Here is a 20,914-nt window from a genome sequence, read left to right on the forward strand (position 1 = left end):
ATAGGAACTATCACTATTTAACCTGTCCTAGACATTATACTTCTACTGATGCACTGTAAAACCACATTAGGTTTCTGGCAAACACATCACAGTTGTTCCAACAACTTTTTGACATGTTACTAAGCTATATTTCTAGGCTTTTCAGTACCTATCTTTTAAAACTCAAAGGCAAAACATTATTATATTAACCATTCCAAGCTAACGCCATGTGCAAATCTGATGGCCATACCTTCCATGTCTTTCTACATATCATTGAGGGAAGCACTGAATAAGATAGAAATGTGAGTCTAAATACAAGTTAAGCCCTTAACTGGATTAAAAGAAAAGGTTTTTCAAAAACCTCATAAATTAAATATTACATTTGTAGCATTATTCAGAGTAGTAACTGAATATCTTTCACCTCAAAGTTACATCTCACCTTGTATACTGTTAGAATTCTCCCCAATAACCTTTTTTGGTTTTATATTTTATCAATGAGTTAGATTTTAGACTTTAATAAAATCTGACTAAAAGACGTCATGAAAATACAATAAGCCCATTAAAAACTGAAAACATTAAAATACTTAAAAGTGATCACTAAGTCATTAATAATATTGTTTAGACCAACTATATAATTTTTAAAACAAGAACTTATTTCTAAAAAGTTCAAAAAGCATTAGAAACAAAATTTGGATAATATTAATATTCTAAAACTGTCAAAGCTTTAATAAAAAAAAGTCCCAGACTATGATACTTGTTTATTCATTACACTGAGATTAAAAACAAACAAAAAAAGGAAAGAAAAAAGCCTAAAGATTTATACAATGCTGATGTATAGCTCTAACACCATCCATCTTAATAATTTCCTCAGTGATAATTTTTGAGTGATTTGTTTTAAAAAGAATTTGATAATTAGCATTTATCAATTATCTACTGGATGCTAAGTTGAACTATTTCCCAGCCATGATGAAGTAACAGGAGCTAGATTTAATCTCTTGCTTTAAATAACTAGAAAACCAAACAAAAGGTATGAAATATCAGCTTTCAAACAATGGACAACAGCGCAGGACAGTGATTCTTGAGAAGAGGGAAGCAAATAAGACGAGCACTTACAAATACCTCAGTTCACTCCCTGGAGAGATTCCCAGCCTCAGAAAAGGGCAGGGGAACCCAACAGAGTCTGGTGGCCTCAATGAGTTGAAGAGTTCAGAGTTTGGAGAGGCGAAGGCAGCTAAGCTCTGTGGGCACAACACTGAGGAGGGAGGGGCTGCAGAGAGAGAGGGCTCCAGACATGTGTAGAGGGGTCCACCCAAGACCCTAGCTGAGCAGTAATCTGCATGTGTGTGGGGGAGCTACCAAAACTCAGAAGGAACCATCAGAAAGGTTGTCAAGAGAACAACCTCTGGAGCTCACACAGGGCTGGAACGGTTCTTGTTCCCATCGGCCAGAGCGGAAAAACTTTCTAACAGAAAGCACCAAATAGAGAACTCAGAAGTCTACCGCTCAGAGTGGGCCAAATTTGCCCAAAACACTTGAAGCACATGAAAATAGAAACACAAGTTACCAAAATTTGTGGGACACAGCTCAAACAGTACCAGAGAGAAACGTATAGCACTATATATCTATATTAGAAAGGAGGAAAGGTTTCATATCAACGATCTCAACATTCATCTAAAGAAACTAGAAAAAAACAAGAGCAAATTAAACTCAAAATGAAAGAAGGAAACAATAAATAATAGCCACTATCCTCATGCTAGTCCTTGGATATGTATTATAGACAAGTAGACACACCTAATGATTGTGTAAAAGTCTGCAATGTGGTTTACGGACAACTGGTGTTTCAAGTTATTCGCTGTTGTTGAAGTTAAGTATCATGACTAAGCTGAAGTCCTAGGATACACAGATTGCTTGATACTCACAACTGAGGATCATAGAGGCATTATCATCCCTGTTCTAGAGTAGAAACTTCAGCTTCCAAGAAGATAACGTACCTACCGTGTTTCCCCGAAAATAAGACCTAGGCGGACAATCAACTCTAATGTGTCTTTTGGAGCAAAAATTAATGTAAGACCCCGTCTTATTTTACTATAATATAAGACCAGGTATGATGTAATGTGACGTGATGTGACATGACGTGACGTGATGTGATGTGACGTGACGTGATGTGATACGATACGATGTGATACGACACGATACAGGTTTTTATATTAATTTTTGCTCCAAAAGATGCTTTAGAGCTGATTGTCCAGCGAGGTCTTATTTTCGGGGAAACAGGGTAAGAACACTCAGCTGCTAAAGGATGGTATAGTGAGTCAAACCCAGAGCTGTCTCAAATGATGCTTCTTTTCTCCAAAACAGTCTTTCAAAATTTAATATAAACATGAAAAGAAAATAATATCAGTGAGATTAATGAAACTAAAGATTATTCTTTAATACTGTATTTCCATTATGATGATGATGATATTTGCACTAAACAAATACACTTGGAAAAGAAAAAAGCTCTAACTACTTAAAGAGGGAATTACACGGTGTCAAGAAGGGAACTGGTAGCATCAAACCAAAGATAGTTCTATACACACAGAACCAATCAGTAAAACTTTTACCTGATGTCAATACTTTTATTCTAACAGATAGCAATACAAGTATTTAAGAAAAGATTCCTTGTTTAATACAAGGATTCATTTTCAGATTTAATAATTACAAAGCAAATTCTTAGCATCTATTGTATCATTACATATGCCAAACGTTCCAAGTAAAATATGTTCCATTTGGGAGAGGAAAGGTTAGGAAATAGTGGTGAAGCCAAAAATGTGTACTGATTGAAGAAGCGATGAATAATCATAGGCAGTTGTGGTTCAACTTATGTTCCCCTTGATGCCAAGTAAATGTTGACAGTTTTGCATCTCTGCTCTATATGAGGTACTCAATATAAAAAGTACTCCTAAATGAGACATATAAAACAAGATGAGTTAGTCATCAAGGTGTGAAGGTTAGCACAAAGGGGTTGGTATATCTCCAATCTACTTCCTATTATCAGCCAGCAAACTAAATCCTGAAGTTGGAGGCTAAGCAGAAAATAGTTGGGACGTCACCCTAAAATTAGCAAAGGTCCGGTTACCAGGTTCTTAAACATGGCTTTTCATGCCTACTAAAGAACACATGAGACAGCAAACTTCAATATATTTATGGACATTTTGGTCATTTCCTACTTCATAATTTATTCCCAACAAGTCAACCTGAAGCATTAACTGCAGTTTTAATTTTTTATTTTACTGATATACTCACTCACTGAATATTTACTGAATCCCTACAAGCCAGGCACTGCCAGAGATAAATATTCTGCCTTCAAGAAACGTACATCCTACGCCAGACGCTGCACTGCAACAGAAATGAGTAAGAGAAAGCACCTGCTGCTCGCAGGCACCTCTGCTGTAATATTACCCTTCCTGGTTTTACATTTATCACATTTTCAACTTATACATACTGAAAACAGCTCTTGTATCTACTCATATTGGTAAAACTGTTCATACAGGACTGAAAGAAATACTCCCAGAATGTTGTGATCATTTTGAATGCGCTACTTCCCCAGGATTTGATATAGTTGGTAATCACTCAAATTTTATAAGCTAAATCATATAAAGAAGTCTCAAGTTAGAAATCCTCTTAATATTGAAACAGGACCTTTATGAAAGAGGATAGGGAAGAATATCCTTATTATCAAGGAGATTATTTCAAAGGACTAGGAAAATTTATTCATTTGAAACAACTGCAAGGTTAAACCAAGAATGATAGTCATTAGGTTGATGAGAAATTTATGCTCAAGGAGAACTGAGGTGAGAAAATCAAAAGTTTGTAACACTGGAGCCGCAACCCATGCCCCGACCCCATTAGCTCAGTAAGATGGAAGCTCCACTCTGGACCGTAGCGGCAAAGGTGACAGGGTTCCTTCTCTCCTCAGCTCCCAGGTAAGGAACATGGTACTGTGTTTCCCTGAAGATAAGACCTAGCCGGACCATCAGCTCTAAGGTGTCTTTTGAAGCAAAAATTAATGTAAGACCTGGTCTTATTTTAATATAAGACCAGGTATAATATAATAATTAATATAATATAATACAATAATTAATATAATAATTAATACAATATAATGTAATATGATAATATAATATAATACAATATTAGACTGGGTATAATATAATACAGGGTCTTATATTAATTTTTGCTCCAAAAGACACATTAGAGCTGATGGTCCGACTAGGTCTTATTTTCAGGTAAACACGGCATCTCAGTAGGAAAGAAAGGACACCACCCCTTCCCATCCTCCCCAGTTCCAAACTGCAAAGGCTAATAAATGTAGCAAAGTACCCAAGGCCACAGACACTGGGGCCCAGATCACCCTGACCCGAGCTCACTTGCAGGGCAGAGGAGTCCTGCTGGGAGAGGCAAACACAGAACACTGGCAGTGACCACCCCCAATCAGCACACTGCACACAAAGCAGGTGTCACAGAAAAATGAAAACATATTTTTATGCTAGGGCAATCATCCAGAAGACAGCTATTAATAATGAAAAAACAAACACAGAAAACATTAAGTGCACAGGCAGTTTCCTAGATTAGAAAGAAAACGAGTGAGGGTGATGCATTTTGGATGAAGACAATTCCAGAGAAATGGCTCAGAAAGTTTGTCCTCCGGGAGAGGCAGTGCATAAGAACAAAGACCTCCAAAGCGCTTCCTAAAGAACTGACTTTATTTGAAACAGAGTGAGGGAAAGTTCAAACCTAAGCAAGGACCTTTAAAAAGCAATGAAGAAACAGAAAGGGAAATCGGGAAATGTCTTGAGACAAATGTAAGTGAAGACCATGTACCAAAACTGGGGACACAGCAAAAGCAGGGGCAAGAAAGAAATTCACAGCTGTGAATACTCACATTGGAAAAGAAGAACTACTGCAAATCAACAACCTTTACACTTTAAGGAACAAGAATAAGAACAACAAACTAAACTCAAAGTAATAATTATTAGAGCAGAGGTAAGTAAAATAGCAATTAGAAAAAATAGAGAAAATGAATTAAAACTAGAGTGGATTCTTCAAAAAGATCAACAAAATTGACAAACTATTAGCTTGGTTGACTAAGAGAACTCAGATAACTAAAATCACAAAGAGGTAACATTATTATCTATTTTACAGAAATAAAAACGATTTACAAGAGTATACTATAAACACTAACAGAGTAAAAACTAGATAACCTAGGTGAAATGGAAAAATAACTGGAAACACACAAACTACCAAGACTGAGTCATGAAGAAATAAAAAAATTTGATGACCTATAACTAGTAAGGAGATTGAATCAATAATCAAAAACCTCCCAAGAAAAACCTAGGACTAAGCAGTTTTACTGGTGAAGCCTACCAAACATTTAAAGAAGAATTAACACTAATCTTTCCCAAACTCTTCCAAAGAATTGAAGAGAAAGAAACACTTCCTGACACATTGTGTGACGGCAGCATTACCCTGATACCACAAGACACCACAAGAGAGGAAAACTACATACTGATATCCCTTATAAATATTAAACCTCCCCCTCCCCCCCAAAAAAAACCTACTAGCAAACCTTCAAAAGCAAATTATACACCACAACCAAACGGGACTTATTTCTAGAATGCAAGGATGGTTCAAAAGATGAAAGTTAATCAATGTAATACACCACATTAACAGAGTATAGTGGGAAAAAATACATAATCATCTCGATTCATATACAGAAAGAATTTGACAAAATTCAACACTATTTAATGATAAAAACTCCCAACAAACTAAAAGAAACACAAAAACAAAAACAGAAAACCCAGAAAGAAACTAACTCACCATAATAAAGACCATATATAAAAAAACCCACATCTACTATCATACTTTGTAATGAAAGACTGAAAGCTTTTCTTCCAAGATAAGGAACAAGACAACTGCTACTTCTATTCATCATAGTACTGGAAATCCTAGCCAGAGCAAGTAGGTAACAAGAAGAAATAAAAGGCATCTAAATTACAAAGGCAGAGGTAAAATTATCTTTTTGCACACAAATAAATGGATAGCCATCCCATGTTCATGGGTTGACAAACTTAATATTACTAAGATGTCGGTACTGGCCAAAGCAATCTATAGATTCAATGCAATCTCGATCAAAAGGCTAACAAAGTGTTTTGCGGAAATAGAAAACTCCATCTTAAAACTTACATGGAATCTCAAAAGACCCCAAATAGTCAAAACAATAATTAATAAAGAACAAACTCAGAAGTCTCATACATCCTGATTTCAAAAATTACTAAAAAGGTACAGTAATCAAAACAATATAGCGCTGGCATAAAGACGGATACATAAATACCAGTGGAACAGAGCCCAGAAAGAAACACTGAAACACATAGTCAAATGATTTTGACAAGGACTCCAAGATCATTCAACAGGGAAGGACAGTCCTTTCAACAAATGGTACTGGGAAAACTGGATACCCACTCACAAAAGAATGAAGTTGATCCTTATCTTACACCACATAAAAAAAATTACCTCAAAATGGATCAAAGACCTAAACAAAAGAGCTAATATATAAAACTTAGACCAAAACATAGGGGGGAGCTTCATGACATTGGATTTGGCAATGATTTCTTGGATATGACATTAAAAGCAAACGCAACGGAAGAAAAATAGGGAAGTTGTATTTCATCAAAATTAAAAACTTCTGTGCATCCAAGTACAAAAGATCACCAAAGGCAATCCATGGAGAGGGGGAAAATATTTTTCAATCATACATCTGGTCATAAATTGTTATCTGGAATATACAAAGAGCTCCTACAATTCAACAACCACAAAACAAGCAACCTGATTTAAAAATGCACACAGTACTTGCATAATCATTTCTCCAAAAAAGATAAACAATGGCCAATATGCACATGAAAAGATGCTCAGCATCACTAATCATTAGGGAAATGCAAATCAACACCACAACGAGATATCACCTCATAGCCATTAGAATGACTACAATCAAACAGAAAATAATGAATGAGCAAGAATGTGAAGTAACTGGAACTCTGTGCATTGCTGGTGGGAACTTAAAATAGAGTAGCCATTGTGGAAAATCAGTACAATGATGCCTCAAAAAATTAAATATAGAATTATCACATGGTCTAGTAATTATATTTCTGGTCAAATACTCAAAAGAAGTGAAAGCAAGAACTTGGAGAGCTATTCGTACACATTGTTCACAGCAGCATTATTCCCAATAGCCAAAAGGTGGAAGCAACTGAAGTATCCATCCACAATGAGTGGATAAACAAAATGTGGTGCATACGTACAATAGAATATCAGCCTTAAAAGCAAAGAAATTTGATATATGTTACAACATGAATGAACCCTGAAGATATGTGAACTGAAACAAACCAAACACAAAAGGACTATGACTCCACTTACATGAGATACTTAAAGTAATCACAGGCATAGAGACAGAAAGTAGAATGGTGGTTGTCAATGGGCAGGAAGGTTAAGTAGGGACTTATTGTTTAGTACAAAGTTTCAGCTTGAGAAAATTGAAAAGTTCTGCAGATGGATAGTGGATGGTCACACAACAATATGAATATGGACTTCGGACCAAGACGTTGATAAAGTAGGCCCCTGAAGTTCCCTCTTCTCATGAACACAGAGAATATACAGGTACAGGTGGAGCAATTCGCTCTGAGAGAAATCCAGAAACTCGTTGAGTGACTTCTACACATAGAGCAACTGAGAAAATACTGACATCGTAAAAGGTAGAAAAGGCCACAAATTCTACCCCAGTTCAACTCCATACAATCAAGAGGGAACCCCTAACTCCCAGCTTCTCCCTGAGAAGCAAAGGTTTGGAGCCACACATCTCGCACTCCAACTTTTAAGGCTCCTACCCAAGGGCTAGCCCCCCAAATCACCTAGCTCTGAAAGCCAACAGGGCTTGCGTCATGAGTCCCACAGGATGACAGCAGACAAAGAACCAGTTCTTATCAGACACGAGAGCACCACCCACAGCTATCACCCAGGATTCAGTACAGAGGGAGCTGGCAGAACACCAATCTCCCAGTCTTTTCCTGGAAGGGATTTTGACTTTAGACTTGACAAACAAGCTACTGTCTGAGGGTCCAACTTCTAAATCAGCACGTATCTAGGTGCTGACTTTGATTACGACTGAAGCCAAAGAGCTGGTGGGCACTTCAGTTCTCTCTCTGCTTGCTATACAGTAAAAGCAAGCTTCCAGTTTAGCCATTAAAGGAGTGTGTCCATATGTCTAGCACCCCAAATGTGTTATGGCTGTCCTACGGAGGACAGGCCGAATACCTCGTTCTGACAGCCAATGGGGCTCAGCATTCATGAGTCCCACTGGACCATCTTAAACAAAGAAGCAGTTTGTAACGGGTGTGGGAGCACTCACCCCAGCTATTACCCCCCAGGGCTCAACACAGAGGGTGTAAGCAAAACTGGCTCCCAAATCACCTAAACAAAGAAATGATTCTACTTGGGAACATGAGCACTTCCAGTGGCTGTTCCCTCTGGTTCAGCACAGAGGGAGTAACCAAAACACCCAAATCCCAGTTTCTCTCTCTCTATATATATATAATGTCTTGACCTTTCCAGTTGCTGCCGGAAAGTCAAGCTTCCAATTAGCATGTATCAAAGATCTGTATTAAAGTAAGGAAATGCAGCAGTTGGTAACTCAAATTCATAGGAACAAATGAAGAGAACCAGAAATGATAAACAAAAAGATTAATATAACAACATAACAATATATAATTATCCTTTCTTCTCTCAGATTCGTTAATATAAAATTATATAAAGTAATAATTAAAACAATGTACCATTGGGTTTATAAAATATATAGATGCAATATATATAAAAACAATATAAAGGAGGAAGAAAAATATAGCTATATAGAAATAATGTTTCTGTATTTTTTTCTATATTTACTGGAATTGAACTAGAAACATCTGAAGTAGATTCTGACAATTAAAGATACATATGGAAAGCCCTAGCAACCACTAAGAATGCAAAAAAATCTAGTGGAAAAAAACCAATAATGAATTAAAATGATACACTAGAAAATATTCTCTTAATGCAAAAGAAAGCAGTAAAAGAGGAACAAGATAGATATGAAACACATAAAGTAAAATGGCAAATGTAAATCCAACAATGTCAATAATAATGTTAATGAGAATGGATTAAACAATTCAATCAAAACGCAGAGATTATCAAAATGGATTTTAAAAATGAAGATCTAACTCTATACTGTCTACAGGAAACATATATATTAATAGATAGAAATACAAATAGTATGCAAGTATAAGGATGAAAAGATATGAGAACAGCCACCGTAAGAAAGCTGGAGTGGCTATACTATTATCAAACATAATAGACTTTAAAACAAATAAAAAGAGATAAATAGGAACATTTTGTAATGTGCAAAGGGTCAATTCATCAGAAAGATATAACTACTATAAACAATTATGTACCAAACAACAGAGTTCCATATTACATGAAGTAAAAAACTGATAGAATTGAAAGTGAAAACAGACAATTCAACAATAACAGTTGGAGACCTCAGTACTTTACCCTCAATAATGGATAGCACTTGTCAGAAGATCAACAAGAGAAGACCTGAGCAACACTATAAGCCAACTAGACCTAACAGACATCTATAGAACCACTCACCAACATCAGAGTATATATTGTTCTCAAGTGTACATGGAACATTCTCCACAATAGGCCATACATGAGACCATAAAACAACACTCAGTAACTTTAAAAGTATTGAATTATTCAAAGTATGTTCTATGACCACAATGGAGTAAACTTAGAAACCAATAACAAAGATTTGGGGAAACTCACAAATATGTGGAAATTAAACAACACATTCTTAAATAACCAATGAATCAAAGAACTCACAAGGGAAATTACAAAATACTTTAAAATGAATAAAAACAGAAACACATGCTAAAACTGTTGCGTCCTGCACAACACAAGCAGTGGGAAAGCGAGGGAGGCGGCAGGAGCTAAATTCTATTATAGAAATAAAGAGACCAGAGACACTGAATGCAAAGAAACCACAGAGGACCAAGGGACTCACAGCCTCAAAAGACTGGAGCCCCGAATCGGGTCGTTGTGGGTATTTATTGCTTTTTTACAATAGGCATTACATGATTCTGGGCAGGGTCTGTAAAACTCTTACACCACTAATACAATCAGCATGTTTCCAATATCCAATCATATTGTCCCAAAGCAACCTGTGCATGCTGTCCCTGCATGACCAAGGTGCGGTGTGTACAACCCCTGGGGGAGCAGGTCTCTCAAGGTAATTATCCCATGAGCTAAGCGGGAGCGAGGCAGTTTCGCTCAATTAACGTTCCTCAGCACAATAGGGTGCTGGACATTTGAAGCATGCGTCAGCAGCTTCCAAGAAACATTGGAGGAGGGGCAGCCCTTCCTAGTTTCAGAGGCTAACTCATGGGGGTCCCTGGGGTCCCGTCTGGCTTAAGTCGTCCCTCCCTTGAGGAATCTTACTCGTCTTTGACCGCAGACCCAGCATACTGGGACCAAGAGAGGAGACCTATAAAACTCAACCCCTAAGAGGGACAACCTGCAACCCTCTTTCCCTAAGGAAAGGATGGTAGGGACAAGCGGCTAGGCTGCTGTGTGACAACATAAAACTAATGGCATGCAGCTAAAGCAATGCTTAGAGAGAAATGTATACTTATAAATACCTATATTAAAAAAGAAGAAAAAAGTCAATTCAACAACCTGAGCTTCCACTTTAAAACACTTGAAAAAGAAGAACAAACTAAATCTAAAGCAAGTAGAAGGAAGAAAATAACAAAGACTAGAGTGGAAATTAATAAAACAGAAAAATGAAGAAAATCAACAAAACCAAAGTTGGCTCTTTGAAACAAAAAAACAAAATTGACAAATCTTTAGCTGGATTGACCAAGCAAAAAATAAGACTCAAATTAATAAAATCAGCAATGCAAGAAGGGGGAACATGATGACTAGCATCCTTACAGAAATAAAAATAATTATAAGGGAGTATTATGAACAAATGTTTGCCAACAAACTGGGTAATCAGGATGACATGGACAAATTTCTAGAAAAAGAAAATGCTGAAACTGATGCCAGAAGAAACAGAAAATCTAAATAGACTTATAACAACTAAAGAGTTTGGACTAATAATCAACAAACTATCACAAAGAATGGCCAGGCCCCAATGCTTCACTGGTATATTTCAGGAAACATTTAACACACATGTTCTACAAAATCATACCAAGAAATAGAAGAAGAGGGAACACTTCCCCATTCATTCTATCAGGCCAGCATTACCACAATATCAAAACTAGACAAAGACCGTGCAAGAAAACTACAGACCAGTATCCTTTATGAATATAGAAGTAAAAATCTTCAAAACAAATACTAGCAAATTGAATCCAGCAACATATAAAAAGGATTACATACCTTATCAAGTGGGACTTATCCCATAAATGCAAGGTTGATTCATCAACCATAAATCATTTAATATAATACACCACATTTTAAACATGCGGTCCATAAACAAAGCAATTCTATACTTGCAAATGTATCTTATGCAAACAGACAAATACGCCAGGATGAAGACATTCATTGTAGCACCATGTGTAATAGCAAAAACTGGACAACCTAAATATCTGCTATGAAAAATTAAACAAACCAATGTTTAAAAATCCACAGTATTTTATGATATTGCAAAATCATGCAGCCATTGCAAATAAAAATGTACCTCCTTCTCTATTAGCATGAAAAGATTTTCTAGATATACAATTAAGTGAAAAAGGTAGGTAATCAAAGTGGTATGTTTCCATTAGTGTTAAATATAGATTCATTACATATACAAAAATTTACATAAATATGTATATGCACACATATCTATAAACACACATGACACATATCCTAGAAAACAGATCTGAAGTATTATATATACCGAAATGTTAACAGAGGCTAGTCCAGAATAATACAATCATAGGTGATTTTCTTTCTTCTTTTGAATAGTCTGAACCCTTTACAAATGAATATGTATGGGTTTTATGATAAGAAATAGGAAGAAATATTTTCATTTTTTAAACAAAGAGCAATAAAATTACCTTAATACTAAACATCTTGTGCCTTTATCATATATTACTATTTTCTTACCTTTAAACCTTCAGCTGGAAGTCTATAACCAAATCTTGCTGGAAGATCATCAAATGTCTGAGATGCATTTTCAAAATTATACTAAATACAAAATTAAAAAACAATCAAGTTACAACCAATTTACATATACCATTAAAAACAAAAAGTTTATTAAATTATTTGAGTTGTCATTTCCACAATTCTAATTTACTATCACAGCTATCACAATGACATCAATTTTGTAAATGCACATCCACTAAAATAGCAAGGAATATACAATTCACTACATATAGAACTACTTACATTGGATTCTGATTTCATACAATAATCGTTAAACAGCAGCAATAATTCTGTAACACTAAACCATCTACCGTTTTCTCAGTTTTTCCCACAATTAAGTCCCTAGCAAGGAATTTTCTAGACAGATTATTTCCCAGCAAGAATTCCCTTTTATTTTCTCTATATCATAACGGTCTGATTTAATAGACGAGATTTACAGGATTTCTGGCTGTAGCTATGAAAAACGCCCTCTTCCCCAGAGCAAGAAAGAGAATCAAATCATACTTTTAAAGCATTGTCATTTTTTAAATAATCTGAACATTTTTATCTAGGGCTGAACAATGACATGACTAAATTAAATGAAACACATACATATAGAGAGCTGAAGGCATTTGAATTATTTTAACAACTTTCCCCTTCTTACGCTACAATATTTATCAGTCCTCTACCTAAACAGAACAAAACAAGCATTCTCTGTGCTTTCAGAAGATAACAGTAATAATTGTGAAATGGTCTTGCTGTATTGTTTAAGAATGTTCAATCTGCTATATAGAAAATAAGAGAAACAAATATAGATGAAACTAAGCAAAGATAGTAAACAAATAACTTCTGAAATAGGCAAAATTGGTATGATGTGTTAGAAGGTAAGATAGTTGCCATAAACTACAGGCAAAAAATAGAACACATTTGTTTTGAATATAGATAAAAAGGATGGAACAAAGCCAGGAGTTACCATTGTATAAATAGCAAAGGATGTAAGGATCAAGCAAATCTTAAATATTCACAGAGCACGGAATAGGTCTCACATCCAGACTGACAGCTATGTCATCCTAAATCCAACCCTTCTTGGTGATGATCCCCACTAGAGCCTCATGTGTCATTTGCCAAAGACATTCAGATAAACAGCTGTGCAGAACAGAAAGTTACCGCTGTGTTCAGATGTAAATACCTCACACCTTTCCAATAAAGCAGACAAACGGGGGCTCCAAACATCTTCCATCTGTCAAGTCCCTTTGCTCACCCTCAACTAAGGTCCTAGTAACCATACTGTCAACAGGAAAAGCGAAGCAGCATAGAGAAATGGGACAAACTGATAACAGTAACAAACTAATAACAGTAACCCAGGACCTGGGTAGTAGCGTGGTTCTTGCATTCCACTCGCACCCTGTCCCAAGCATCTTAACATATCGGTCTTTCACCTGTTTCTCACTGTATGTTTGTAATTAATGCAATAAACTGTGTGACTCAACCATCTGAATTTAGTCAGTGAACCTATGCATTCTGTTACCTCTGGAATAATCAGTCTGGTAGTATACTTGGAGGCCAGCACTGCATCTGGGTAATTTCCTACTGTAACACTAACTCAGATTTGCAGAGCACTCTATGATTACAAAGTGCTTTTATATATCCATTATCATATGTATCATTCATTCTCTTAATTAAAACACCTTTTTTTCAATTGATTTAATGCAATTATGATCAGCTTTGTGTTGAACTTGAGAAAGTCATTTAACATCTCCACGGCCAAAGAAACTACTATAAAATAAATTGACCTAGATCGATACAGACAGACCAAAGAAAAACACAAATGTGCACAGGCAGTACTCTTTTTTAAAAGGTACTTTTAAAATCTGGAAATGGAAAATGTACAACTGTACTAAATTACTCTTATATCATTTCCTATTACTGAGGAGTTTCACACTTTTTTGGCTAGAATTTCAGAAATAAAATATCTAGCTTAAAGTACAGTATTTGGAACTGTAGGACTTGGAATCAGTTTTGTTACTGAGTGAGACCCACTCTGAAATTGCTTTGTCTTTGCAAAATAAGGATGGTCTCACACTGCCTCTTACAACCACAATGTTTAAAACAAAAAATGTTCCCATCATGAACAAGAGAAATGGAAACATCTTTAGCACAGAGGTGCTTTATTTTTTTAGTATGAGAGGGGAGGGTGGGGGGGCGGCTACTGCTCATGAAATTGAAGCATGCTCACTATTAAAATTTTAGAAGTAGAAAATAAAGTTACTCCGCTATGGAATCCCATCCTCAGTGATTACGTCTTACTTAACAGCTTTAAGGCACTTAGTTTGAAAAAAAGTCTTTTCCTTAAGCAATTCTCCTCTTTTACAGCAGCCTTAACAGAAGGTTTAATTTAACTTAAAAAGTAACAATTATTGGGCATTTATGACAGCACGCTAAATACCTGGCAGGTATTCTCTTATTTAATTCTTACAGCAATCCTATAAAGTCAGCCACTATTATCATCATCCTCATTTGATTTTAGAGAGACCACCAATGTTGACAATAACTTGCTCTAGTGTCTGAGGGCAGCAGGACTCCCCCCCCAGGCAGTCTGGGCCCAGCGCTGGCTCTAACCCCATGACCCTATACTGTCTCTCATACAGTCTCATTCTCAGAGGAAGTAAAGTGAGACTTAAGAAATGTCATTTGCCCAAGGTCATGCAGCTACGAATGCAACTCAGAGTCTAACTCCATTGCTAGAGCTCGTAACTACCATGCTACATAATCCAATCCATTCACACCCACTGGGTGCTTCGCTCCCACTCTGCCCACTGACCCTCACAACCGCCTACCAGACGAAGACTTCTCTCCGACAAATCCCCAAAACAGAATCAACAGGCAGACTGGGAGTAAACAAAAATTGGATTGTTTGACTCTGAAACTACAAGATGGAAGAAAAGATGGATACTGCTTCTCAATAACATCATGGCGCAGATCAAAGCTAAGCATGTAGCTTATGGACCTCAGAATATGCAACACTGATCTGCTTATTTCTAAAGCATAATGCCCCTGACAATTCTAAAGCTCCAGGTTTCTAGATATAAACCTACATAATTAATAATGTCACACTTCCTTTTGGGTCAAAGGAAAAGAGAAATGATGAGATAAGAGATGAAAAGAGAATGAACTGCCAACAGAAACAACAATAATCTAAAGTACCAAGGAATGAATGCTATTAAAACATGAAGGAACTAAATCTCCAATGAAAAGCTATTGTATTAATCAGTTCAAACATGTACTGAATTCCTACTGTGTAACTCTCACTAGGCGCCAGACACATAACATTTAGTTACACAGCCCTGCCTTCCTCAGGATCTTAGGGGCTTACTGACTAGTTAGCAACACCTACCGTGTTTCCCTGAAAATAAGACCTCACCGGAAAATAAGCGCTAGCAGATTTTTCAGGGTGACATCCCCTGAACAGAAGCCCTAATGCGTCTTTTGGAGCAAAACTTAATATAAGACCGGTCTTACTTTCAGGGAAACACACTACGGTAGCATCTCCAACAGCCTCTTAGAGCTCACCAACTGGTTGGACAAATACTGTTGCCAGGAAAGTAACAGTCAAATGGCAGAATTCAACTGCCAAAAATAAAATCATCTGGCAAACAAACAGCAGGACTAAAACTGACTTTATCTTTTCAAAGGCAGTACCCTAATACCTGTCCAAAATGGAACTAGAATCAATCTTACAGCAACTTTTAAATCTGTATCACTGCAACTCAGATTTCGGGGATGCCCTTATTCAATGAAAAGGAAGAGCTACGATTTTCTGCCTCTTGACTTGCTTCCTTTGAATGACTGTGTTACCACATCCAGCTCTCCAGCATGTCGTTCCCCTTCTGACCAGTCACAGGCCTTCACAACTCAGCCCCTCCCCTACCTCGGCTTCCTGTCAGCCTCTGTCCTAGCGTCAGCACAGAGACCAGAACGAGCAGCTCCCCTGCTGATGGTTCCTTCACTAGATAACATCAACGTGCAGCCCACTCACCTGCCCAAAGCACAGGGAACACTGATGGCAAGGACTGATTTTTCTTCTCTACCTAGTACTGTGTTTTGTTTCTTAAAAAATACACCTTGGGCCGTGTCTTACAGTGCTCAAGGGAGTGACTGCAGGATGAGGAGAATGATAACTATAATGAAGATAAAAAAGATAACAAAACACTGACTACGTGTCAGATACGATTCCAAGCAGTTTACCCCATTTAATTATCACTGCCACACTCCAGCTTATAAAATGAAGAAACTGAGGCACTTCCAGCGGCTAAGTTCCCAGAGCAGTCCACTTACAGGCATTTAATGCATCGCATAGCTGAACCACAGAAAAACAAGCCCCTTCAGGTAAATAAGGAAAGACAAGGTACGTAGATGTTAGAAACGACAGAGGAAGAGGGAAGGAGAGAGGGAGGGAGAAAACAGCAGAAATCAAAGGAGAAAAGGCAGACAAGAGCTTCACTCCTTCATCAGTCCATAAATCTTCTACCTGGTTTTAAAAGTCATCCCAAGAATATCCCAAGGACTTTAGGGACCCATTTAGAGGAGAGATTTGAATCGCAACAGACTTAGTTCTACTTCCATTCCAACTCAGATTCAGGACTGTAGAAAAGAATCTAATCAACCTGTTCCCTACTAAAGAGTATGACAGAGGGTGAGAAATCTCAGGGATTAGAGCTGCTATGCCTTCAAAAGCTATGGTATAAAAATCAGCCTGGTTCTCTCATGTTCTAGACCGTTCCACAAGTGCCACAGAATGCAGAAACACAGCGGAAGACCACATCAAGCTTTGGTCAGCAACAATTCTGGCCCTTCTACTTCTCACCTAATGTCATTAAGCAAATCACTTGTACCCAGACAGTAAAAACAAGAAATCCTTAGCCTAGTATCTGGAGGACGGATATGCACAGGTACATACAGGAACATAACATACCACACACAGTTAATTCTCTTTCTAGTTTCACAGAAATGAGAACTAGGAAACACACACACTTCCCAGTTTAGAGGACAGTACGACAGTTGCCCAGAAAGGACAGACACCTAAGGTTCTGAAGAGCAATCGTCTCTAAAACCTTTTCTAGCCACCATCAAAGATAAGACCATTGTGCTTCTCTTCTGACCCATTCACGTTAATCTTAGGCTGAAAGTTTCTATGGACATCTTGTGTATTTTTAAAATATCATTATCAAAGTCATTATAGATACACTAATCAGCAAGGAAATCAGTAAGATCCTACACAAATGCACAGCACGCAGCTCCAAGTGTGTGCATGAGCACTCGCCAGTGTACGCACACTCTCAAAAGCAACAACATTTATCAGGCACTTACTGTACATTAGATCTAATCTCCGATATTAAGCAATAAAAAGATGAGTAAGGTCCCCTCACTTTCAAGTAACAACTATGTGTGTGTGCCTGTGTTTGTAGGGAAACATCCTGTAAGAGCCCATCACTGAGGACTTCTTAAAGGTTTTCTTTAAGGATCTTTTTAGATAGGAATACATTTTACTGTACTTACTGCTAAAATGTCCGCTTCTACGGGCAGCAGGTTTAGGAAGGCGAAGAGCTGGATGGTGAGGATGGTGTAGACCTGTGTTGCCGACAGCATAAGCATCCCTATGGAGAGCAGCATGGCGCGGGTCACCTGGGAGGCAGGCAGATGGGTAAGTCAGCTGTGGTGCTTTGTCCCTGATAGCAAGTCATTTGATACATTAGTTCCTGATGTCCAAAAATAGCTATAAACATGTGATAACACTAAAATGAAACCTATTTCAAAAGCATAAGAACTTACAGAGACTTGAACATTTGGGTAAACACCCAAGGTTAATCAATATCTATGTAACACAGGGGACCAAGTTCTGTGTTTTAACCACAAACATCCTCCCACAGTTCTCTGTTTACAGTATCCCTTGTCTACTAATTCAGTTACCGGAGAAACTAGATTTCAATCAAAATAATGATTTAAAGACTCACAAGCATCTTTGCTTTAAATTTTTTTTAACTTTAAAGAACTTTTATAATTCTTCAAATATAATTTAGAAATTTACATGTAAATGTACTTATTTATTCTTGCATATTGTACCCATATTAGAGAATGTAAAAAAATAATAATAGCCACTTACTATAAAGCAATACTTTTGCCTTTCCCTCCTGACAATATATCCCTCTTTCCCTATCTACATACCAATGGCAATAGTGCAGCTACTTCTCCCAGGCTCATCCAATTCTCTGCATGAGTCCCTATCTTACAGCAAAAAGATGAAAGGACTAAATGTTAACCAAGTAAGTATCAAAATTCTCATTGGTAAGCGTCAACTAACTATAGAACATACTTTTTAAAAGGTGAGACCAAAGTCTGCAAAGACAAGGGCCTTTATAGAGAATTATCTCATTAAATGCCACTGACTCATATAACACCAGTTGTGACGGTGATAACTGCTGGTAAGCTCTAGGTGTAGAGACGACATTCAGACTCAAACTCGGACTCTTTGACATGCACCGAAAGAGAAATACCTCTGAACAGTTACTGAACTACCATCTTCCAAACCCATTAATATCAGAGATGAAATAAAGGTGAAAACATGTTGAATAAATAGATTTGTTCCAGAGACAGGAAGTAGATGAGTGGTTGCCTGGGGCAGGGGGTAAGAATTAAGGGAGGGGGAATGACTGTTCATGAACGTGGGGTTTGTTCCAGGGTGATAAAAATATTCTAAAATCAGACTGTGGTGGTGGTTGCACAAGTCTACAAGCCTATTAAAAATCACTGCACTGTTCACTTTAAATGCAAAATTTTATGGTGTGTGAATTATATCTCAATAAACCTGTTTGAAAAACGTATGTTTGTTGATAGTGGTTTCTTAGGTAAAATACATTTTACAATATACCTCTGCAGAAAAGAGCTAACAGAGCAGGCCTAAGGCTGCTATCCTTAGACAGGTGTCCCTGCAGGGTTGGCCCTTTCGGGGGCATCTGGGAACTTAGATTTCTGAAGGGCTCCCCACCATTCCATGATAAGAACAGCTCATTGTGCCTAAACGCTGCAAACAATGCAGTTTATGTTGAACGTGGACTTTCTTTCTGAGGGTCTGAAATCTGGGGACACGCTAGGCAGAGGTGCCTACATGAACAATCCCAGTGTAAACCGCAAGCACAGAATCTCTAATAAGCTTCCCTGGTAGACTTTTCTCAAGTGTTGTCCTAACTCACGCTGAGGAATTAAGCATATCCTGTGTGACTCCACTGGGAAAGGACGCTTAGAAGTTTACACCTGGTTTCCTCTGGACTTTATCCCATGCGCCTTTTTCTCTTTGCTGATTGTGCTTTGTGTCTTTTCACTGTAATAAGTCCATATTCGTGAGCACAACCATATTCTGAGTCCCATAAATCATCCTAGTGAATCACTGAACCTGGGGGTGGTCCATTTAGACAATTTCTGGCCAAAAATTATACCATAAAAACATACAATCCTTACGAAATAAGGCATAATTGCTACTAACGTTTGCTAGGAAAAATAAATATTCAGTATGTTGACGACTGACCTGTTTGACAAACTTAATCTGAGTGAGAACTATGACTTCCCTGTAATGTTCTGGAACTGCCAGCGAACTTTGGGGATTAGGGAGGGAGAGAGAGTTTAGAGGGCAAATGATTCTAAGAATAGGAATAATAATAACCACAACTGATCACTTACTAAATGCCAGGCATTGTTCTAAGCATGGTATTGAGTTAAACTCATTTAATCCTAACAACGCCCTGTTAGGTAGGTGTCATTTCATAGATGGGGAAAACAGGCACTGTTAAGTATTAATAACTGGCCCAAGGTCAAACAATGAATAACAGTTACCACGAGGATTCGACACAGGCATTCAAACCCGGCATTCAAACCCAGCAGTCCACCTCCGAAGTCTACACTCTAAAGCTGAACTAAAAATAGCAGTGATAAATAAAACTCAGGAATTGTACCCAAGGCATAGAGAGATTTAAGAATCATCAATAAATAAGTGGTAACTAAAGTGAACTTAATATAAAAATTAAAATTAAAAAGAGAAGCGGGCTAGAGAAAACTCTGAGTAATATCTAAATTTAAGGGGAGGCAGAGAAAAGACATTGATTTCACAAAAGTCAAGAAAGAAAAGAACTTTGAGATGAATGTAGGGGGAAGAACAGCAGTTAGTCAACAGAAGTAAATGCTGGAGAAGAGGCAAAACGGTTGAAAATTTTCACATTTCAAGTCTATCCAACCTAAACAATTCTATTTCCCTGTAATCTAACAGGCACCCTTGCTCCCATCCACTCACTGCTTCCAAGAACGCACCCTGCCTCGGCCCACTCTACAGCTTCATTCACGTGTTATCTAGAAACAAAAGACACTCCGCTCTACCTTCAAAGGGAAACTGAGGGGAAAACTAAGAATCTGATGAAATCATATGCAAAATCTTATGTCTGTATAAATATATGCAGTTTCTGTGAAAGAGGCCCATGAATGTTAACACATTCGCAAATAATGTGTAAAGCACGAAAGGTTTTGTTGTTGTTATTGTTGTTAATCTTCCCTTCTTCAAGGAGTCTTCTGGAGAGAAAGGTTAAAAAGCTTAAGTCCTTGATACTTTCTCCTAGCACTTAGACTAGTGGGTAAAAATAAATATAGACTGTCAACTATG

At 37.3% G+C, this 20,914-nt stretch overlaps 1 protein-coding gene across 3 annotated transcripts in view; it reads right to left on the minus strand.

Annotated features, from left to right (window-relative positions):
- Positions 1–20,914, minus strand: part of RNF13 (ring finger protein 13) — a 137,087-nt gene that overhangs the window by 73,106 nt on the left and 43,067 nt on the right. For all 3 annotated transcript variants that reach the window (XM_019748856.2, XM_074333758.1, XM_074333751.1), the window contains exons 2-3: positions 17,770–17,895; positions 12,196–12,276 (exon numbers count right to left, since the gene is read on the minus strand). In XM_019748856.2, the coding sequence (XP_019604415.2) occupies positions 12,196–12,276; positions 17,770–17,895 (207 nt within the window). The remainder of the gene's footprint in view (positions 1–12,195; positions 12,277–17,769; positions 17,896–20,914) is intronic.

Source organism: Rhinolophus sinicus, linkage group LG01, assembly GCF_036562045.2.
Source record: "Rhinolophus sinicus isolate RSC01 linkage group LG01, ASM3656204v1, whole genome shotgun sequence".
In the NCBI taxonomy this organism is placed as follows: domain Eukaryota; kingdom Metazoa; phylum Chordata; class Mammalia; order Chiroptera; family Rhinolophidae; genus Rhinolophus; species Rhinolophus sinicus.